The following is a 24,297-nucleotide window of genomic DNA, read 5'->3' on the forward strand; positions in this document are numbered from 1 at the left end:
GCTGAACATGGTACCAGCTCTGAATCTATGAGCTATTGAATATTTCTGAGTAGACATGAACGAAGTATTTAAAAATTGGATTCGGCTGCTTCGCCAAATTTTACAAAAAAATTGACAAATTTCTTTGTGAGTAGTGGGTGCAATGCCAAGAAGTGGAGACTGCGCTGCCTCTCACCATTGTACCCCTTATAGCTGATTGAAATAATAAATAACAAATAATTTAAAAAAATATAAATAAAATCATACTTACAGTACCTCATCCATTTGATTGCGAAGAGCCGGCCGCCGCTATTTTGATTGAAGATCCTGCGCAAAACCTTGCGCGGCCCCTGATGACATCATCACATCAGCCACTGTGCTGACATCATACGCCATCACACACATGATTTTGCGCGAGATCTATAATCAAGATGGAAGTGGCCGGCTCTTCGTGCTCAAATGGATGAGGTACTGTAGGTATAATTTATTTTATTTTTTACTGCCATTCAGGGATAATTGATTGGTTACCACGAAGCACAAAAAAATTTATCTTTGCAGCGAATCAATTTTGCCTGAAATTCGGATTGAAGTCCACTTTGTGGACTTTGATTCGCTCACCACTATTTCTGACATTCAAAAATTGTCTGAAAACTCCATAAACTCAAGGATCATGTGAACAGAGGGTTAATAAGTTAAAGGGCTTTTGTCACCCCACTAAAGTCTTTTATTTTTTGGGGGTACTTATAATCCCTATACTGCGATATATCAATACATATTGTTATTAATCATTTTGGTTCAGTAGATAATGCAAAAAACCGACTAATATCATATGCAAATTACCATTCTACCAGCAAGTGGGGCGGTTACTTGCTGGTAGCAGCCGCATCCTCCTCTCATAAAGACGCCCCTCCTCATGTTGATTGACAGGGCCAGCGAATGCGCTCGCTCTCTGCTGGCCCTGTCTGCATTCAAAATCTGGCGCCTGCGCCGTACCTGTCTTCAGTCGGCGCAGGCACACTAAGGGGAGGACGATCGCTCGGCCGCTCCATCCTCAATGCGTCTGCGCCGATGACGTCACATCTACACCAAGGAAGGAGCGGCCAAGCGAGCGTCCTCTTCTCAATGCGCCTGCGCCGACTGAAGACAGGTACGGCGCAGGCGCCAGATTTTGAATGCAGACAGGGCCAGCAGGTCCCGTTCCCTGGCCCTGTCAATCAACATGAGGAGGGGGCGTCTTTATGAGAGGAGGATGCGGCTGCTACCAGCAAGTAACCGCCCTACTTGCTGGTAGACAAGTAATTTGCATATGATAAAAGTCGTTTTTTTGCATTATCTACTGAACCAAAATGAGTAATAGCAATATGTATTGATATATCGCAGAATAGGGATTATAAGTACCCCCCCCCAAAAAAAAAGACTTTAGTGGGGGGACATAAGCCCTTTAATAGAATCTTAGAAAGACTTGGAGATCTCTGTGCTGTGAAGGAACGTCCCTGACACATGGGAATACTCACATTTTACATCCAGCTTCGTGGGTGAAGATCTGCTCGTACCTTGATCATTAAAAGCTTCACACACATAAGATCCAGAGTCATTCTCTCTTATCCTGGGGAAGTTATAGCGGCTGTCGGTGCCATTGAAACACAGCCGTTCATTCTTGTACCAGATGTAGCGGGAGACCGGCGGGTTAGCAACCGTAGAACAATTCAGAGAGACCTTCGATCCTTCTTTAATGTTTTCTTTTGGTTTCTGAATAAATATATGTTTCGGAGCATCTGAAATATTTCATATAACACGGCGTAAATTACTGCTCGAGAAACTGTAAACCGGACACTTGGACTTCTCCGAATATGTGAGAAAATCCATTGTTAGTGGGAAGCTTTATGAGGAGTCATAACATCGAGACCGATGTTACAGTACTTCTCCAATCTTCACTCCCTTTCTCCCTCCTTCTCTCCCCGCTTTTCTTTCTTTCTTTCTATCCTTCCTTCTTTTTTCTCATATATTTCTACCTTCTCCCCTTCTAACTGCCCTTTATCTCCTCCTTTTCTTTCTTCTGTTCCTTCTTTCTATTGCTCCCCTCTTTCTTCCTTCATTCATTTCTTCCTTTCTCCCTCAAGTCTTTCCTCTTTCTTAATTCTTTTTTTTTTTTATAACTCAATAAAAAAGTTTGGATGCAGTTACTTACGCAGCACAGAGATTTCCACTGTATTGGATTTTTTCGCACTCACTTCATTTTTAGCTTCACAATAATAACGTCCTGATTCATCAAATTGTTCTCTATTTGCTTTTGAATTCAATCTTTGGTTATTTTTGTACCATGTGATTGTAGGATTTGGCGGATTGCTACTTTCCACCGAACATTCCAGTGTTCTCGTGTTTCCTTCTACGATTTTTATAGGACTCTCTGCCTTAATTTGGACACTTTGAGGAGCATCTGGAAAATGGAACGCCAAAAATGTGCTTAGGATTGTCTCTGGCTACATATGTATTGTTGCAGGTTAGGTTTGCTCCATATTGTAAGTAACAGTCTTATGATACTCCAAAAATTAATTCTAAAAATGTAAATAGGTAATTTTATAATAAATTAAAGCTATAACTTTAAATCTAGTCTGTGCCAATGGGGAATGCTAACAAGAACTGGTGCTCACGGGTAGCACCACATTTTTTTTTTGTTCTTTAATAGTTTTTATTCATGATTTCAAAGTTTTAAAACTTTAAAGGGGTTATACCTTGATTAATGTAAAAAGTAAACATCATATAGCACATGACAACCTCTTTCTAACAAAGCTAGAACCAGCCCTGCACCTCACATGGATCCAGAGATCTCCTAATTAATTGCTCCAACTGGTGGCAGTTGAAGGATGGACTAAAGGATGGACCTGAGCACACGTGTCCACCTCAGTGAACTGGTTAGAGAATTTAGAAAAAGAGCCAACAGCAGGTGGCGCTCTACAGATAGATTTCGGTGAATAACTCAGTGGCTAAACTAATTTTTTTATTACATGCAAATACAAAAGCATTCAGTTCTAGATGCTGGTTTGAAAAATGTAGAATATGTTATGTGGGACAACCCCTTTATAATATACACACAGAGGAAAGTACACGGAGGGAGCACTTACATTTCACATCGAGCTGGATGGTCCTATTGTCATTTGCCCCATTCATCCTTTGAAGAAGACAAGTGATCATTTTATTGTTGTCTTTCCATGATGGAACAAACGTCAGCTTGGTGGTGGTGCTTCTCTTCTCACCTATGTCCTTCTTAATGATCATCTCTTCTTTTCCATTTACATTCTGAAGCCAAGTCAGAGTCATGTTATAAAAAGGACAATCATAATCTATGGAGCAAGTTAATGCCACCTTCTGGTTTTCTTGCATTTCAGGAACTTGATGTAACTTAAGTCCCGGGCCAGCATCTAAAAAAAGGAAGGTTGCAGGCAATACGTTTGTGAGGGCATATAAGCATAAGCAACAAAAAGAAAAACAAACACTTTTTGGAGACATTTCTGCTTATAGATATGGTTGATGGTTGAAGCCAATCAGAATTTAGTTCTCAAGGACATGTTCTCTGAGCCAGTCTCGATACTTGAGGCTAGATATCTATTATGGTAAACTTAAGATTCAGCCTTCAACCACGTGTATCCATGAGAATGCCACAAGATCCCTTAGATGGCTCCAGGCTCTGGCACAATGATGGACTTTAGCAAAAGACAGCCCTAGCTTGGTTACTACTAGGGTCTACTTCCTATGGGGTGAGTGACAGATAACATATTGGATCATATTGACGACACGCCCTGTGTGTCCAGTGGTAATAACAAAAGATGTCGTTCAATGAACCCTTTCCTAATGCAGCCATTTTCCATTTTTGCACTTTTGTTTTTCACTCCCTGCTTTGCCAAAGCCATGATTTTTATATTTTTCCTTTTCACATAGCTGTATAGCTTGATTTTTGGTGGGACAAGTTTCTGCACCGTTTACCCCTGTAAATGGCGATTTTCCATTCTTGCATTTTCATTTTTGACCCTTCCAGAAGCCACACATTTTTTATTCTGGTGTGGCGTGGCTGGGGAAGGGAGGCCCATCTCATTTACAATTTTTTACGCCTGTTTTAGGCGTAGAAAATGGTCTAAATGTAAGACAGCTTGGAAGCTGTCTGACATTTGGAACTGGCGTTGGATGCACTGAAGTTATGGACAGGCCGACACCTCTACCTAACTCCCGCGGATCTACTATCAGCTATGGTGCTTTATTAAGACCGGTGTCTAAAACGCCGGTCTAAATAAATGTGTCCCTTTGTAACCAAACAGGCCTGGTCATTGACACCATCTTCATCCTCCGGCCCTCCTTATTCATCTCGCTCTCCTGACCCACACCCTGCCAACCATCCACTATCAAGGGTATCCCAGCCACCAAAATGTAGTAGACCCCAAAGGTCCAGGTCGTGCACCTGATCGAGGGATGAGGGAAGAAAGGGTGCGTCTTTCCTTAACTCCGTGTGCCAGAGAGCACCAGAATGATGACTGCCACCGTGAATAACTATTCCAAGCATTTTTGCTACCATCCCTCCCGTCCTCCACACTACTCACCATTTTCCAGGCCCTGTTGTAGAAACCATGCACAAAGTAATGATTGAGCTCTGCTATATCTGCATATGGTGACCATACATCCAGTAAAAAAAACACTTGTCTGTAGGCAAAAGCGCAGAAGTCACTTACCAGATACTGTGAGGTTCAACATAGATTTCGACATCCATTTCCAATCTTTTCCCATCAGTCTCAGCTGATATGATCCACTGTCCTGTCTTGTGAGGTTTGTTATTAGGATGGTGCAGTTCTTTTCATCCGTTCCTACATATTGTACTCTGTCTGCAAAGGGACTGTTCAGCTCTGCATTCTTTGTGCTTTGATAAACAATTGTTCCTTTAAAAGTCTTTACTGCGTCGTCATATTCTGGATTATAATACCACGTGAAATTGGCAATGGTGCGATAAGTGAGAATTTTACATGACAAAACAGCACAGGAACCCTCCCAGGCAGTAACAGCGCTTCCAAGCTGGACAGACCTATTAATGTCTAAGTAAGCAAAAAAAACAGCACAAAATAATTAAATTAAGTGGTCATACTGAGCAGTAGACAGTAGTATAATACATATATTACTGCAAATAGGAGCAGTATTATAGTAGTTATATTCTTGTACATTGGAGGCAGTATTATAGTAGTTATATTCTTGTACATAGGAGCAGTATTATAGTAGTTAGATTCTTGTACATAGGAGGCAGTATTATAGTAGTTATATTCTTGTACATAGGAGGCAGTATTATAGTAGATATATTCTTGTACATAGGAGCAGTATTATAGTAGTTATATTCTTGTACATAGGAGCAGTATTATAGTAGTTATATTCTTGTACATAGGAGGCAGTATTATAGTAGTTATATTCCTGCACACAGGAGCAGTATTATAGTAATTATATTCTTGTACATAGGAGCAGTATTATAGTAGTTATATTCTTGTACATAGGAGGCAGTATTATAGTAGTTATATTCTTGTACATAGGAGCAGTATTATAGTAGTTATATTCTTGTACATAGGAGCAGTATTATAGTAGTTATATTCTTGTACATAGGAGCAGTATTATAGTAGTTATATTCTTGTACATAGGAGCAGTATTATAGTAGTTATATTCTTGTACATAGGAGCAGTATTATAGCAGTTATATTCTTGTACATAGGAGCAGTATTATAGTAGTTATATTCTTGTACATAGGAGCAGTATTATAGTAGTTATATTCTTGTACATAGGAGGCAGTATTATAGTAGTTATATTCTTGTACATAGGAGCAGTATTATAGTAGTTATATTCTTGTACATAGGAGGCAGTATTATAGTAGTTATATTCTTGTACATAGGAGGCAGTATTATAGTAGATATATTCTTGTACATAGGAGCAGTATTATAGTAGTTATATTGTACAAAGGGGGCAGTATTATAGTAGTTATATTCTTGTACATATGAGGCAGTATTATGGTAGTTGTATTCTTGTACATAGGAGGCAGTATTATAGTAGTTATATTCTTGTACATAGGAGGCAGTATTATAGTAGTTATATTCTGGTACATAGGAGCAGTATTATAGTAGTTATATTCTTGTACATAGGAGGCAGTATTATAGTAGTTATATTCTTGTGCATAGGAGGCAGTATTATAGTAGTTATATTCTTGTACATAGGAGGCAGTATTATAGTAGTTGTATTCTTGAACATAGGAGACAGTATTAAAATAGTTACTGTATATTCTTGTACATAGGGGCTGTATTATAGTAGTTATATTCTTGTACATGGGAGGCAGTATTATAGTAGTTATATTTTTGTACATAGGAGAAGTACTACAGTAGTTATATTCTTGTACATAGGAGCAGTATTATAGTAGTTATATTCTTGTACAATAGGAGGCAGTATTATATTAGTTATATTCTTGTACATAGGAGAAGTACTATAGTAGTTATATTCTTGTACATAGGAGCAGTATTATAGTAGTTATATTCCTGTACATAGGAGCAGTATTATACTAGTTATATTCTTGTACATAGGAGGCAGTATTATAGTAGTTATATTCTTGTACATAGGAGCAGTATTATAGTAGTTATATTCTTGTACATAGGAGCAGAATTATAGTAGTTATATTCTTGTACATAGGAGCAGTATTATAGTAGTTATGTTCTTGTACATAGCTACAGTATTATAGTAGTTATAGTCTTGTACATAGGAGCAGTATTATAGTAGTTATATTCCTGTACATAGGAGCAGTATTATAGTAGTTATGTTCTTGTACATAGGAGCAGTATTATAGTAGTTATATTCTTGTACATAGGAGCAGTATTATAGTAGTTATATTCTTGTACATAGGAGGCAGCATTATAGTAGTTATATTCGTGTACATAGGAGCAGTATTATAGTAGTTATATTCTTGTACATAGGAGGCAGTTTTATATTAGCTGTATTCTTGTACATAGGAGCTAGTATTATAGTAGTTATATTCGTGTACATAGGAGCAGTATTAAATTATATTCGTGTACAGAGGAGGCGGTATTATAGTAGTTATAGTCTTGTACATAGGAACATTATTATAGTAGTTATATTCTTGTACATTGGAGCAGTATTATAGAAGTTATATTCTTGTACGTTGGAGCAGTATTATAGTAGTTATATTTGTGTACATAGGAGCAGTATTATAGTAGTTATATTCTTGAACAATAGGAGGCAGTATTATATTAGTTATATTCTTGTACATAGGAGAAGTACTATAGTAGTTATGTTCTTGTACATAGGAGCAGTATTATAGTAGTTATATTCTTGTACATGAGAGCAGTATTATAGTAGTTATATTCCTGTACTTAGGAGCAGTATTATAGTAGTTATATTCTTGTACATTGGAGCAGTATTATAGTAGTTATATTTCTGTACATAGGAGCAGTATTATAGTAGTTATATTCTTGAACAATAGGAGGCAGTATTATAGTAGTTATATTCTTGTACATAGGAGGCAGTATTATAGTAGTTATATTCTTGTACATAGGAGCAGTATTATAGTAGTTATATTCTTGTACATAGGAGCAGTATTATAGACGTTATATTCTTGTACGTTGGAGCAGTATTATAGTAGTTATATTTGTGTACATAGGAGCAGTATTATAGTAGTTATATTTGTGTACATAGGAGGCAGTATTATAGTAGTTATATTCCTGTACATAGGATCAGTATTATAGTAGTTATATTCTTGTACATAGGAGCAGTATTATAGTAGTTATACTCTCGTACAGTGGGAACAGTATTATAGTAGTTATATTCCTGTACTTAGGAGCAGTATTATAATAGTTATATTCTTGTACATAGGAGGCAGTATTATAGTAGTTATACTCTCGTACAGTGGGAACAGTATTATAGTAGTTATATTCCTGTACTTAGGAGCAGTATTATAGTAGTTATATTCTTGTACATAGGAGGCAGTATTATAGTAGTTATATTCTTGTACATGAGAGCAGTATAATAGTAGTTATATTCCTGTACTTAGGAGCAGTATTATAGTAGTTATATCCTTGTACATAGGAGCAGTATTATAGTAGTTATATTATTGTAAATACGGAGCACTCAGTGTGATATTAGTTAGATTCTCTATACATAGTGAGAAGTACGCTGTAGTTATATTCTTGTACATAGGAGCAGTATTATAGTAGTTATATTCTTGTACATAGGAGCAGTATTATAGTAGTTATATTTCTGTACTTAGGAGCAGTATTATAGTAGTTATATTTGTGTACATAGGAGCAGTATTATAGTAGTTATATTTGTGTACATAGGAGGCAGTATTATATTAGTTATATTCTTGTACATAGGAGCAGTATTATAGTAGTTATATTCTTGTACATTGGATCAGTATTATAGTAGTTATATTATTGTACATACGGAGCACTAAGTGTGATATTAGTTAGATTCTCTATACATAGTGAGAAGTACGCTGTAGTTATTTTATTGTACATGGAAAAGTGATTGTAAGCGTAGGTCCACACAGTCAGGTGTCTACATGCAGTTTTGGAAGTCAAATTCAAGAATGAATTAAAAAAAGAGAACTATTATCTTTCCTATATATTGCCTTTCCTATTATGGTCCATTCCAGATTTAAGCTTCCAAAACTGTATGCAGAAACCCGATCTTGTGGCCATACCCTAAAAGTTATATTGTTGTACATAAGAGGCGGCATTACTGTATAGATAATATATTTGTTAACATACCCTTATTTAATGCATCTTTAAAAAGAAAAATCAAAAACACAATTGGCCATGTTCTCCACGCTCCCATGTTGTTAATTATCCTAAACAGTAAAGTAAATAAAAATGTTTACACATGTAATTGTTCACATATTCTATACAGAGGTCTGTAATTTATATCTATTCACTTTATAAAGGTATGCAACAGGTACATCACAGTCACTGGGAAAATTCTGGCTCTGCAGGTCCAAGATGTTAAACATTTTTGTTTTACGCACAACTAATATTTTGTTGTTCATGCAAAAAAGAAAAATTCATAGTGACCATTTTATTCCCACTTCTCTGGAATCATCACCACTAACCACAGCATTCTCAAATAGAGATAAGCAAATCAATTCTAAACGGTGATCTCTCTGATTTTACATTATATAACAACAAAATAAAAAGAGGTGTATATCCAAGAGATCATGCATACCGGCATTTACTACTCTTGCAAGCCACGTACGAGCAACACACTCGACAATGTCTTCAGAATCCCTATCAGGCAATGTCACTCACAGGAAACATGCCTCCAGCCGCCCTCCCCCCCTGGCTTGTGCGATGAAACTACTGTTTTTATAGCAAGCATTGTAATGTATTGTCATAACAGATTGTCCTGATGAAGAGGGATTTCCTACCCTCGAAACGCGTAGACTTTTCTGTACATAAAGCCACCTATTCACCCCATTGGTGACATTAAGTCTGGATTTCTCCAAGCAAGCTCCGACAAAAACGGTCAATAGTGATGATCGAGCACCAAAGTGCTCGGGTGCTCTGGCCGAACACATCGGGATGCTCGGGTGCTGTGCCGAGGAAGTTTTTTTTTATTTTTATATTAACAATTTTTATTGTTTTTCTTTTTAATAGATTTGGTCATTGCCAAAGACATAATGTGATAACATTACATATGAAATTCCCAAAAGTAAGAATCACAAGTACAAATGGTATTTGATTTTATAAAACACGGCCGGCATGGCCCCGTAAGGACAGGTATCAAATAAGAGTGAACATTAACACTTAATTAAATCAACAGTATGACAGAAGTACTGAGGCACAATTAGTGTGTTGTGAGGTACAGATTAACTAGCGCAGGAAAACCCTAAGTTTAGTTTATAGGTCTGTAGCTAGCGGGGGATGAAAGCTAGAAGAATTTTCTATAGGATCTCCAAGGAGACCAAATTTGGAGGAAGGTGGGTCTGGAGCATGACTCCCAGTGAGAGATTTCCTCTAGTCTATATATCTGGTCTACTTTATTAACCCAATAGTAGTCTGGCTGTTGCTAATAAGAGAGAGAAGAGTGCTGATTTATAGGGGCCCACTCCCCCTATTCCCTAGGATAGCAAAGTTAGTTCAGGGGAGCAGGGGAAAGAGGTCTGGCAAGTCTGATTGCTCAGCTTAATTATGTTGTGCCACCAGGGTATGATTAGTTCACATGACCACCAGATATGCATTAAGGAGCCTTTAGCCTTGTTACACCTTCAGCAGATATCAGAGGCATTTGGTTTATACATACATGTTTTATCTGGAGTCCTGTACCATCTCGTGAGGACTTTGTAACTGTTTTCTTGGATACGTATACATCTGGAGATCTTATGAGGAGAGATCAGTGCTTTAGCTATCTCGGGGGGTGTCAGGGTCCGCTGAAGGTCTTTTTCCCAAAGACCAATTACTGCAGGCTTGGGCATAGAAGGAGGTGATTTCAGCTGCTTGTATATTGTGGAAATTATTTTAGGGGGTATCTCTTGTTACCTATCGTTTCTTCAAACCAGCTAGATTCATTTGAAGGAGGAGTTTTCCTTGTGAGAAGGAGTGATTCTGATCTAAGGAAGTGCATGAGGATAGGGTTGCGAATCTGTGTTTTAAGCATTTTGCAGATTTCAAAGTCTGGGAGTATGCAGCCATCCTGATCCAGAATTTGTGAAATGGCAGCCTCCGAAGACCTCAGGGAGATAGGGCAGCTTTCCCTCAGATCCTTAGGTGCTAAGTTAATAACATCATTTAAAAGCATAAGAGGAGAGGGTAGTGTTAAGGCCCTGGAGCTGGATGAGAGCCACCTCCAGACCTTTAAAGTATTTCGGATGAGGGGATTAGGTATTGAGCCTGGTGCTGGAGGTGATCTGTCAGCCAGCAGAAAGGCCCGAATAGGGGAGGGCAATAAGGAATTTTCCAGTATGAGCCAGGATTTATGAGTTGGGCTTCTAATCCAATCTACAGCTCTTGAAAGCTGGATAGCCTTCATGTACGTCTCTGGGTCAGGAAGTCCAATTCCCCCTTTAGCTCTAGGCTTGGTTAGTGTGTCAAAGGAGATACAGGGATTTTTACCTTGCCAAATGAACTTACGTATGTGTTTATTTAGGGAAGCAAAGTAGGATTTAGGGATCTCAATAGGGAGCACTTGCATCAAATAGGTGAATCTCGGTATAACCAAAGACATAAGAATGTTCTTTCTCCCAAACCAGGAAAGGTATGGGAAGTCCAATGAGTCCAGCTGGGCCTGCATGGATAATAGAAGGGGTTTATAGTTCAGTTGGAATAGATCTGGCAGGTGGGGGGAGATCTTTACCCCTAGGTATGTTAGTTGTTGGGTTTGCCAATTAAATGAATAATTTGTCTGGAGGGATGAGAGACTATTGGGAGAGAGAGTCCAACATGCATGATTTGGGATTTGGAGGGGTTAACTTTAAAATTGGACAGAGAACCAAAGAGGTTAAGTTTTCATAATATTTTGGGCATGGATTCATGTGGGTTTTTGGTAAGGATCAATAAGTTATTTGCAAATGCCACCAGTTTAAATTCATGGCCCCCAACAGTCAAACCTCTGATCTCCTTATCCTGTCTAAGTGCTTGTAAAAGCGATTCCATCACCAAGACAAATATAAGAGGTGAGAGTGGGCAGCCCTGTCGCATTCCGTTTCTAATTGGAAAATGGGAGTACAGGAGCCCATTGACTGACACGGACGCCGAAGAGTGGGTATACATAGAGAACACAGCATTGATGTACGGTTCTGGTAACTGAAATTCTGAGAGGATCAACCTAATGTATGTCCAATCCACTCTGTCAAATGCTTTTTCGGCGTCCGTGCCAATCATGACCAGGGGGGTGGCTTTATGAGAGGCATAATATAGAGCATTTAATATCTTGGTGGTATTATCCTTCCCTTAACGTCCCTTAACAAATCCCACCTGATCGGGGTGGATCAAGTCGGGTAGTAAGTTTTGTAATCTTGTGGCTAGTATTTTGGCTAAAAGTTTGAGGTCAACATTGAGTAAAGATATAGGACGGTAGTTGGAACAGGACGTGGGGTCTTTGCCCTCTTTGGGTATAATTGTCATATCAGAGGAGAGTGGGTGGTTGGCCATTGTGCAGTTACAAATAGGGATCATAAAGGGCAGTAATATATCTCTGAAGGTCGAGTAGTAAGATATGGGGAGACCATCAGGGCCGGGGCATTTTCCTTTAGGGGTTGACTTAATGGCTGTTGCTAGTTCTAAGATAGTAATTGGCTTAGTCAGAGATTTCTGTTGTAATGAAGTTAGGGACGGGAGATTAAGAGTGTCTAGGAAGGATTCAATGTTGGCCTCCCTTCCCAGGGAAGGGTTTGGAAGATCAGGGGATGGAAGATTGAAAAGAGACTCATAGAATAGCCTAAATTGTTCAGCAATCTCTTCTGCTTTAAATAGTTGGGTGCCATGAGGGGATTTGATGCACTGAACATATCACGAGTTTCTTCTCTGCTTTATTCTTTGCATCATGTACTTCGAGGCTTTATTGCCATGAGCGAAGATTTTTTGCTGGGCAGACAAGAAGAACTTGGCTGAGCGCTCATTCAGAAAGTTTTTTAGTTGAGTTCTGAGAGAAGAGAGTTACGATAGTTGGTGGGCGAGTAAAGATTGCTTATGAGCTTTTTCTGCCATATATATTTTTGATAATAATGCAGTAAGTTTTCTCTCAGACTCTTTCTTAAGAAAGGAGCAGAGACTGATTAATCTGCCTCTAATGTATGCCTTATGGGCGTCCCAAATGACCTGGGGGGATATCTCAGGAGTATTGTTGGTTAAGAAATACTCCTCCAGGAAGGAGGATATTTGTGACTTATGTTTGGCATTGCCCAGCAGAGACTCATTGAACCTCCAACCTATGTCTCTATCTGACTTGACATCTGGGTGTATATCACAATATATAGGGGAGTGGTCAGACAAGGTAATGTCGCCTATCCGAGAGGATAAACAGAATTGTAGCTTGTCTTTTTGGATTAGAATGTAGTCTATCCTGCTATATGAGTTATTCGCTGGGGAGTAGAAGGAGTAATCTATTGTCTCAGGATTAAGGCAACGCCATATATCTATAATACCCAAATTGTAGAGTTTTGTATGTAATAATTTAAGAGCTCTCATTGATACGGGGGATTTTTTTGAGGACGTGTCAATAAGTGGGTTGAAGGCTAAGTTAAAATCTCCGGCTATGAACAGAAAACCTTCTCTTTGGGTTTCTACTAGAGCGAGTAAAGCGATGAGCCAGTTAATCTGGTCTGTATTAGGAGCATATAGGTTCACAAATGTGAACAGTGATTGTCTCACCTGGCCTTTGAGGATGAGAGATCTACCGTCTGGATCTTAAATGTGGGATTTATATTGAAAGGGAAGGCCTCTATGGAAGCCTTTGCTAACTCCTCTCGAGGCGGCACCCCCAGCCCCACAGTGGTACCAGCTGGGAAATTTAGAGCAAGAGAGGTTGGGGTATTTATCATGTTTGAAATGTATTTCCTGAAGGAAGACTACTGAACATTTCTCTTTATTTAGCAGAGAGAAGATCTGACATCTTTTGGAGGGGGATCTCAACCCCTTGACATTGTATGATACTAGTCTGAAGTCAGACATATTCGGGCATGTCAAAGGGTGTACATAGGGCTGTAAATAGCTTAATAAAAGGGTAATGACCAACCAGCATTAGGAGGAGAAAGAGGGTGCCACCTCGAGAAGAGCACTCCAATAGCCACCGTCTCAGACAGCCACAATTCAGTGTTTTCTGTCTCTGCACTTCCCTCAATTCACACATATGAGAGATTAATAAAAGTGTTCTTGAGTACCTGTCAAAACAGTAAAAGTGAAAAACATAAAATGTAACATGAAATAGGAACAAAAAATGACTGGTTATTCGCCATTCAGGGGAGAACTTGACAACTGTGTCTCCCTGGCTAAGCGACATAAGGGGGGGAATAGGAAAAGTACCTAGGAGCAGCAACTCCCTCTATGGAGTTAGTGTTACTGGAGATTACTAATGTTGGGGGACCTATGGGTTTACATTGAACTGGGGAGCACCCATTTTTTAAAGCTGTACTAACAGAGAGTGGAGGGGGGGGAGGGGTTTAGCCTTTTTTGTTCTATCAAGGAGAGGGAGCTTAGCAGGTTGTAGTTGGAGATAAAGGTACAGGGGTGGGGACTCCACTCTTTATGACTTGTGGGAGGCAGGACATTATTATACGGGAGTTAACATATATATCACATAGATTACTTTTTAGTTATAATACTATCCTAGCCCAAGAACAGATGGGAAAAAGATCACTACTGTCTCGTCATCCAATACTGAGTGGAGATAGGGCGTGACTAGATGGAATGAGAATATGAGTACCTGTATCACCACTCAGTATAGAAAGCAGAATCATGTGGAGAATACCGTATAAATAAAGTAGTAATAGAAAGTCCCGTAGTATAAGTCCTGTAGCTCTCTATTCATAAGGAGGAAAGCTGGAGACTGGTCACTTATCTGCCAGAGCTAGACGCTTAGGGGTGGAAGAAAAGTTCCCTTTTCTGAGCCTTTGGAGCTTTGGGGTGCGGAGAGGCTCCCAGGGTGTCACTGTAGGCAGGTCCGGTAAGGTAGTCAGATTCTGGACCATGTCCCAGTTTTCTATGGACAATGGAGAAAGCAAGATCGTATGCTTTATCCAGGTCACTGAAGGAGGAAATGTGGATGCGACGGCCTTCATGGAGGAAAGAAATTCCAAATGGAAATGTCCATCTATAGATAATCTTGTGGTGACGTAGCCAGTCTGTGAGTGGCTTCATAGCCTTGCGTTTTCTAAGCGTTGATTGAGCCAAGTCTTGGAAGATGGTGATGGCATTATCTTCCCACTCTACTGAGCTGGAGTTTCTGGAACTTGCCAGTATGGCTTCTTTAAAGGGTTTCTACCACTTTGATTTCACATAATTAGCTTTCAGACACTAGCGATCCGCTAGTGTCTGCTCTGCCAAACCATCCTGCTATAATAGCTTTTGGGGCAGCCGTTTACCTAAAAAAAGAACTTATATTGATATGCTAATGACCCTCTAGGTGCTATGGGGGCGTCATTAGCACCTAGAGGATCGGTCTACCTTCACAAGGTGCCGCCGCCCAGCGCCTCCCTGCAGCCCGCCCATCTCCTCCGGAATGCATCAAACGGATGACTTCACGCGCATGTGCCGTGCGCGGCTGTATTCGGCGCATGCGCAGTGAATGTCCGACCGCTTCCCTGCTCAGACATCTCCACTGCGCCTGCGCCGATGGAGCACTATGACGTCATCGGCGCAGGCGCAGTGGAGATGTCTGAGCAGGGAAGCGGTCGGACATTCACTGCGCATGCGCCGATTACAGCCGCGCACGGCGCATGCGCGTGAAGTAGTCCGTTTGATGCATTCCGGAGGAGATGGGCGGGCTGGAGGGAGGCGCTGGGCGGCGGCATCTTGTGAAGGTAGACCGATCCTCTAGGTGCTAATGACGCTCCCATAGCACCTAGAGGGTCATTAGCATATCAATATAAGTTCTTTTTTTAGGTAAACGGCTGCCCCAAAAGCTATTATAGCAGGATGGTTTGGCAGAGCAGACACTAGCGGATCGCTAGTGTCTGAAAGCTAATTATGTGAAATCAAAGTGGTAGAAACCCTTTAACTGGGAAGTTCAAAAACTTGCAAATCACATCCCTGGGGGGTTCATTAGCTTGCGGCTTTGGGCGGAGTGCCCTGTGAGCCCTTTCATTTAGGACCTCATGCACAGAGTCCAGACCCAGTAGATTAAGGCAGATCTGGATAACTGTTTCAGGAATATCTACTGCTGGGATTGTTTCAGGGATGCCTTTGAATCGGAGGTTGTTCCGCCTACTCCTGTTCTCCTGATCCTCTATTGCAGTATATAAGGAGTTAATATGGTTCTGGGCTAGGGTTAAGCTGGAGGTCACCTCGTTCTGATGATGCAGGATTGCGGCCTGGGTTTCTTCTAAGGTTTCCACCCTGTGGCCTATGTTGCGTACATCCTCCTTTATTGAGGAGAGGTCCAGGCTAAGGGGTTCCAAGGCGTCTGCCAGAGCTTCTTTAACCACTTCAGCCCCGCTAGGTGAAACCCCCTTCATGACCAGAGCACTTTTTACACTTCGGCACTACACTACTTTCACCGTTTATCGCTCGGTCATGCAACTTACCATACAAATGAATTTTACCTCCTTTTCTTCTCACTAATAGAGCTTTCATTTGGTGGTATTTCATTGCTGCTGGCATTTTTACTTTTTTTGTTATTAATCAAAATGTAACGATTTTTTTGCAAAAAAATGACATTTTTCACTTTCAGCTGTAAAATTTTGCAAAAAAAACGACATCCATATATAAATTTTTCGCCAAATTTATTGTTCTACATGTCTTTGATAAAAAAAAAATGTTTGGGCAAAAAAAAAATGGTTTGGGTAAAAGTTATAGCATTTACAAACTATGGTACAAAAATGTGAATTTCCGCTTTTTGAAACAGCTCTGACTTTCTGAGCACCTATCATGATTCCTGAGGTTCTACAATGCCCAGACAGTAGAAACACCCCACAAATGACCCCATTTCGGAAAGTAGACACCCTAAGGTATTCGCTGATGGGCATAGTGAGTTCATAGAACTTTTTATTTTTTGTCACAAGTTAGCGGAAAATGATGATGATTTTTATTTTTTTTTTTTTTCTTACAAAGTCTCATATTCCACTAACTTGCGACAAAAAATAAAAAATTCTAGGAACTCGCCATGCCCCTCACGGAATACCTTGGGGTGTCTTCTTTCCAAAATGGGGTCACTTGTGGGGTAGTTATACTGCCCTGGCAATTTAGGGGCCCAAATGTGTGAGAAGAACTTTGCAATCAAAATGTGTAAAAAATGACCGGTGAAATCCAAAAGGTGCACTTTGGAATATGTGCCCCTTTGCCCACCTTGGCAGCAAAAAAGTGTGACACATCTGGTATTGCCGAACTCAGGAGAAGTTGGGGAATGTGTTTTGGGGTGTCATTTTACATATACCCATGCTGGGTGAGAAAAATATCTTGGTCAAATGCCAACTTTGTATAAAAAAATGGGAAAAGTTGTCTTTTGCCAAGATATTTCTCTCACCCAGCATGGTTATATGTAAAATGGCACCCCAAAACACATTCCCCAACTTCTCCTGAGTACGGCGATACCAGATGTGTCACACTTTTTTGCTGCCAAGGTGGGCAAAGGGGCCCATATTCCAAAGTGCACCTTTCAGATTTTGCAGGCCATTTTTTACACATTTTGATTGCAAGGTACTTCTCACACATTTGGGCCCCTAAATTGCCAGGGCAGTATAACTACGCCACAAGTGACCCCATTTTGGAAAGAAGACACCCCAAGGTATTCCGTGAGGGGCATGGCGAGTTCCTAGAATTTTTTATTTTTTGTCACAAGTTAGCGGAAAATGATGATTTTTATTTTTTTCTCTTTTTTCCTTACAAAGTCTCATATTTCACTAACTTGCGACAAAAAATAAAAAATTCTAGGAACTCGCCATGCCCCTCACGGAATACCTTGGGGTGTCTTCTTTCCAAAATGGGGTCACTTGTGGCGTAGTTATACTGCCCTGGCAATTTAGGGGCCCAAATGTGTGAGAAGAACTTTGCAATCAAAATCTGTAAAAAATGGCCTGCAAAATCTGAAAGGTGCACTTTGGAATATGTGCCCCTTTGCCCACCTTGGCAGCAAAAAAGTGTGACACATCTGGTATCGCCGTACTCAGGAGAAGTTGGGGAATGTGTTTTGGGGTGTCATTTTACATATACCCATGCTGGGTGAGAGAAATATCTTGGCAAAAGACAACTTTTCCCATTTTTTTATACAAAGTTGGCATTTGACCAAGATATTTTTCTCACCCAGCATGGGTATATGTAAAATGACACCCCAAAACACATTCCCCAACTTCTCCTGAGTACGGCGATACCAGATGTGTCACACTTTTTTGCTGCCAAGGTGGGCAAAGGGGCACATATTCCAAAGTGCACCTTTCGGATTTCACCGGTCATTTTTTACACATTTTGATTGCAAAGTACTTCTCACACATTTGGGCCCCTAAATTGCCAGGGCAGTATAACTACGCCACAAGTGACCCCATTTTGGAAAGAAGACACCCCAAGGTATTCCGTTAGGGGCATGGCGAGTTCCTAGAATTTTTTTTTTTTTGTTGCAAGTTAGTGGAATATGAGACTTTGTAAGGAAAAAAGAAAAAAAAAGAAAAATCATCATTTTCCGCTAACTTGTGACAAAAAATAAAAAATTCTAGGAACTCGCCATGCCCCTCACGGAATACCTTGGGGTGTCTTCTTTCCAAAATGGGGTCACTTGTGGCGTAGTTATACTGCCCTGGCAATTTAGGGGCCCAAATGTGTGAGAAGTACCTTGCAATCAAAATCTGTAAAAAATGGCCTGTGAAATCTGAAAGGTGCACTTTGGAATATGTGCCCCTTTGCCCACCTTGGCTGCAAAAAAGTGTCACACATCTGGTATCGCCGTACTCAGGAGAAGTTGGGGAATGTGTTTTGGGGTGTCATTTTACATATACCCATGCTGGGTGATAGAAATATCTTGGCAAAAGACAACTTTTCCTATTTTTTTATACAAAGTTGGCATTTGACCAAGATATTTCTCTCACCCAGCATGGGTATATGTAAAATGACACCCCAAAACACATTCCCCAACTTCTCCTGAGTACGGCGATACCAGATGTGTCACACTTTTTTGCAGCCTAGATGCGCAAAGGGGCCCAAATTCCTTTTAGGAGGGCATTTTTAGACATTTGGATCCCAGACTTCTTCTCACACTTTCGGGCCCCTAAAAAGCCAGGGCAGTATAAATACCCCACATGTGACCCCACTTTGGAAAGAAGACACCCCAAGGTATTCAATGAGGGGCCTGGCGAGTTCCTAGAAATTTTTTATTTTTTGCATATGTTAGCGGAAATTGATTTTTTTGGTTTTTTTCTCACAAAGTCTCACTTTCCGCTAACTTAGGACAAAAATTTCAATCTTTCATGGACTCAATATGCCCCTCAGCGAATACCTTGGGGTGTCTTCTTTCCGAAATGGGGTCACATGTGGGGTATTTATACTGCCCTGGCTTTTTAGGGGCCCTAAAGCGTGAGAAGAAGTCTGGAATATAAATGTCTAAAAATGTTTACGCATTTGGATTCCGTGAGGGGTATGGCGAGTTCATGTGAGATTTTATTTTTTGACACAAGTTAGTGGAATATGAGACTTTGTAAGAAAAAACAAAAACAAACAAAAAATTTCCGCTAACTTGTGCCAAAAAAAATGTCTGAATGGAGCCTTACAGGGGGGGTGATCAATGACAGGGGGGGTGATCAATGACAGGGGGGTGATCAATGACAGGGGGGTAATCACCCATATAGACTCCCGGATCACCCCCCTGTCATTGATCACCCCCCTGGTAAGGCTCCATTCAGACGTCCGTATAATTTTTACGGATCCATGGATCGGATCCGCAAAACACATGCGGACGTCTGAATGGAGCCTTACAGGGGGGTTATCAATGACAGGGGGTGATCAGGGTGATCACCCCCCTGTCACGGATCACCCCCCCTGTAAGGCTCCATTCAGACATCCGCATGATTTTTTACGGATCCATGGATACATGGATCGGATCCACAAAAAACATGCGGACGTCTGAATGGAGCCTTACAGGGGGGTTATCAATGACAGGGGGTGATCAGGGTAATCAGGGTGATCACCCCCCTGTCACGGATCACCCCCCCTGTAAGGCTCCATTCAGACATCCGCATGATTTTTTACGGATCCATGGATACATGGATCGGATCCACAAAAAACATGCGGACGTCTGAATGGAGCCTTACAGGGGGGTTATCAATGACAGGGGGTGATCAGGGTGATCAGCCCCCTGTCACGGATCACCCCCCCTGTAAGGCTCCATTCAGACATCCGCATGATTTTTTACGGATCCATGGATACATGGATCGGATCCACAAAAAACATGCGGACGTCTGAATGGAGCCTTACAGGGGGGTTATCAATGACAGGGGGTGATCAGGGTGATCAGCCCCCTGTCACGGATCACCCCCCCTGTAAGGCTCCATTCAGACATGCGCATGATTTTTTAGGGATCCATGGATACATGGATCGGATCCACAAAAAACATGCGGACGTCTGAATGGAGCCTTACAGGGGGGTTATCAATGACAGGGGGTGATCAGGGTGATCAGCCCCCTGTCACGGATCACCCCCCCTGTAAGGCTCCATTCAGACATCCGCATGATTTTTTACGGATCCATGGATACATGGATCGGATCCACAAAAAACATGCGGACGTCTGAATGGAGCCTTACAGGGGGGTTATCAATGACAGGGGGTGATCAGGGTAATCAGGGTGATCACCCCCCTGTCACGGATCACCCCCCCTGTAAGGCTCCATTCAGACATCCGCATGATTTTTTACGGATCCATGGATACATGGATCGGATCCACAGAACGCATGCGGACGTCTGAATGGAGCCTTACAGGGGGGTTATCAATGACAGGGGGTGATCAGGGTAATCAGGGTGATCACCCCCCTGTCACGGATCACCCCCCCTGTAAGGCTCCATTCAGACATCCGCATGATTTTTTACGGATCCATGGATACATTGATCGGATCCACAAAAAACATGCGGACGTCTGAATGGAGCCTTACAGGGGGGTGATCAATGACAGGGGGTGATCAGGGAGTGTATATGGGTGATCACCCCCCTGTAAGGCTCCATTCAGACGTCCGCATGTGTTTTGCGGATCCGATCCATGTATCCATGGATCCGTAAAAATCATGCGGACGTCTGAATGGAGCCTTACAGGGGGGTGATCAGTGACAGGGGGGTGATCAATGACAGGGGGTGATCAGGGAGTGTATATGGGTGATCACCCGCCTGTCATTGATCACCCCCCTGTAAGGCTCCATTTAGACGTCCGTATGCGTTTTGCGGATCCGATCCATGTATCCGTGGATCCGTAAAAATCATACGGACGTCTGAACGGAGCCTGACAGGGGGGTGATCAATGACAGGGCGGTGATCAATGACAGGGGGGTGATCAGGGAGTTTATATGGGGTGATCATGGGTGATCATGGGTTTATAAGGGGTTAATAAGTGACGGGGGGGGGGGGGGGTGTAGTGTAGTGTGGTGTTTGGTGCGACTGTACTGACCTACCTGAGTCCTCTGGTGGTCGATCCTAACAAAAGGGACCACCAGAGGACCAGGTAGGAGGTATATTAGACGCTGTTATGAAAACAGCGTCTAATATACCTGTTAGGGGTTAAAAAATTCGGATCTCCAGCCTGCCAGCGAACGATCGCCGCTGGCATGCTTGAGATCCACTCGCTTACCTTCCGTTCCTGTGAGCGCGCGCGCCTGTGTGCGCGCGTTCACAGGAAATCTCGCGTATCGCGAGATGACGCGTATATGCGTGACTGTGCGCAGCGCTGCCACCTCCGGAACGCACATGTGCGTTAGGCGGTCCGGAGGTGGTTAAGGTAAGCTCTAGAGATGTGTATGCAGTCTATTTCATTGTGATCTTCCCCTACCTTATCGCCGCCTGTAGCCGTTGCCTGCTTGTGGCTGGAGCGAGGTGTTCCGGGCACTATCTTGGATTCCCTGCTCACCGCTGCTGCAGCCGCCTTTTTTTTATAAATTTCTACATTTCTCCGGATTGACTCAGAGATCGGCTATGTCCCACCTGGTCAGCGGGTTTCTGGCCACCGATTTTTACCATTTTGAGGTCCAGTACGCTGAAGATAAGGAGCTATGAGGGATATGCTGGCAGGAGAGCTGCACCTCACACAACCATCCGACTTCGGCGCAAGCTCCGCCCCCGCTCTGCCGAGGAAGTTAATGGGAAAACACAAGCATTAAACCAGGCACCCCCTGCTCTGAAGAGGGGATGGTGCCTGGTTCATAGGAAAAGGTCAGAAATTGATGGAAACACCAAAATGGTTCGGGAACAGCATGGGGAGGATGTCTCGATGCATCTTGGACTTCCAGGTCGCTGCTGGGAACCATTTAGTGCGAGTAGTACGCCACTTTTACAGACTGACAATAATACGCACAAAACTGGAAAAAAAAAACTATTTTAGAGGAAAAATTAAGAAACATTCTTTCCTGTACATTTACTTGTATATAAAGTGCAAGCGCTGCCAAAAATTACAAGGAAGAGGTACTCTGATACAACCTGTATAACACATAATGGAGGGCCTCATTCACAATGCGGTACAATAGTTTAGGTAGTGGGACTCCTACACTCATAAAGCCTATGCACTAAGTGAAAGGGCTGCCAAAAATTACAAGGAACCGGCACTCCAATACACCCTTTAATACACATAAAGGACGGGATCATACACACCCTTGAAAAATTATGATTGATGGCCTGCTGGTGACCCTTAAAAACATTTGGAGCAAGGGCCTGCTGGTGACTTCTAAAACATTAGGGGCGAGGGCCTGCTGCCGTATTGGTGACTCTAGATAACCTCTGGGCGATTACACGTCCCCATCATGGCGACGATCCATTTCGATGTTCTTTTCTGCGCCTACCATGTTGATCACGGGTAACGGGGAATCAGGGTTCGATGCCGGAGAAGGAGCTTGAGAAAGGGATAACACATCCAAGAGAGGTCAATGGCTGAAATCTCATTGGCTGTTGTTGCCTTGCCCCTTTTACCCTCCCTAATTGTGAACCACCCAGAAAAGGTGGGTAAAGTTATTAAAGCACAAGCATCCAAAGAAGGCAGCAGACGCGTGGAAATTACCCACTCCCGACGAGGTAGTAATGATAAATAACAATACAGCAATCCTAAGCGGCCATGTTATTGGAATGAGTACACTTTCCATTAATGAGGATCTATCGGAGGGCAAGTCTGGTGTCAGCAGCCTACTTGCTCCCGGCCTCCACAACGTTCACCCAGTGTGCCATCATGGTGAGGATTGTGTTGACCAGACTCTTGTCTACTGAGACTGGACTTGTAGGTGAGGGCCTGCTGCCGCTTTGTTGACTCTAGATAACTTCTAGGCGATCGCACGTCCCCGTGACGGTGACAATCCATTTGGATGTCTGCCTTAATAACTTTGGAGCAATATTTCAACAAGGACCTTCTGGTATAGCACCGTTTTGCTTGTCCTCTCCACCAGAGGAATGAGAGATGAGAAGTTCTCTTTGTAGTGAGGGTTGAAAAGGGTGAACAACCAGTAAACCGTTTTTGTCTAAAATGTGTATAACGCACGGGTCTTGGCAAAGGCAGCCTAACATGAAGTCAGCCATGTGTGCCAGAGTACCAACAGGCAAGGCTTCTCTGTCGTCATCAGAAGGTGAGCTGACTCTGTAACAGATTGTAGGTGAGGGCCTGCAGTTGAGCTGACCCTGTAAAACATTATATGCAAGGGCCTGCAGGTGAGCTTACCCTGTAAAACATTATATGCGAGGACTTGCAGTTGAGCTGATTCTGCAAAACATTATATGCAAGAGCCTGCAGTTGAGCTGACCCTGTAAAACATTACATGCGAGGGCCTACAGTTGAGCTGACCCTGTAAAACATTATATGCAGAGGCCTGCTGGTGAGTTGACGTCTGTAAAATATTATATGCAAGGGCCTGCAGGTGAGCTGACCCTGTAAAGCATTATATGCGAGGGCGTGCAGTTGAGCTGACCCTGTACAATATTATATGCGAGGGCCTGCAGTTAATCTGACCCTGTAAAACATTATATGTGAGGGCCTGCAGTTGAGCTGACCCTGTAAAAAATTGTATGCGAGGGCATATATGCGAGGGCATTATATGCGATGAATAAGCATGTTGATATGATCGAAGAGGAAGAGGAGGATGAGAAAAGGAAGATTTAACCATATACTCTTTTTTGTGCAGAATGGGTGCATGGGAATACAGTGTATTGAGTGCATTAAACAACACAATTAAAGTGCCTTTGTTCATCCGCTTTCCTCTGGTGGAGTCGAGAAGTCTAGGGCAATCGAGGCCTTGTTCATTTTTATAAGAGTGAACCTGTCAGCGATTACAGTTGACAGGCGGATACGCTTATGATGCCAACAGAAGCACTAAATACCCACTCAGACAAAACGCTGGTGGCAGGGCAGGCCAGCACCTCCAAGGCATAGAGCGCCAGTTCGTGCCACGTGTCCAGCTTGGACACCCAGTACTCTTTCACCATCTTCCAAAACTTTTC

General features: G+C 42.0%; 1 protein-coding gene across 5 annotated transcripts in view; it reads right to left on the minus strand.

The window, feature by feature from the left end:
- The window catches only part of CD22 (CD22 molecule), a 92,767-nt gene that overhangs the window by 25,450 nt on the left and 43,020 nt on the right, over positions 1–24,297 (minus strand). For 2 of the 5 annotated variants that reach the window (XM_044282608.1, XM_044282606.1), the window contains 5 exons: positions 8,768–8,847; positions 4,698–5,054; positions 3,102–3,398; positions 2,168–2,416; positions 1,494–1,754 (listed from right to left, as the gene is read on the minus strand). In XM_044282608.1, the coding sequence (XP_044138543.1) occupies positions 1,494–1,754; positions 2,168–2,416; positions 3,102–3,398; positions 4,698–5,054; positions 8,768–8,834 (1,231 nt within the window). In that variant the 5' untranslated portion in view covers positions 8,835–8,847. Of the gene's footprint in view, positions 1–1,493; positions 1,755–2,167; positions 2,417–3,101; positions 3,399–4,697; positions 5,055–8,767; positions 8,848–13,724; positions 13,870–24,297 lie in introns of all 5 variants that reach the window. The other 3 variants (XM_044282609.1, XM_044282607.1, XM_044282610.1) reach the window with 3 other exon arrangements.

This window comes from Bufo gargarizans, chromosome 2 (assembly GCF_014858855.1).
Source record: "Bufo gargarizans isolate SCDJY-AF-19 chromosome 2, ASM1485885v1, whole genome shotgun sequence".
Classification (NCBI taxonomy): domain Eukaryota; kingdom Metazoa; phylum Chordata; class Amphibia; order Anura; family Bufonidae; genus Bufo; species Bufo gargarizans.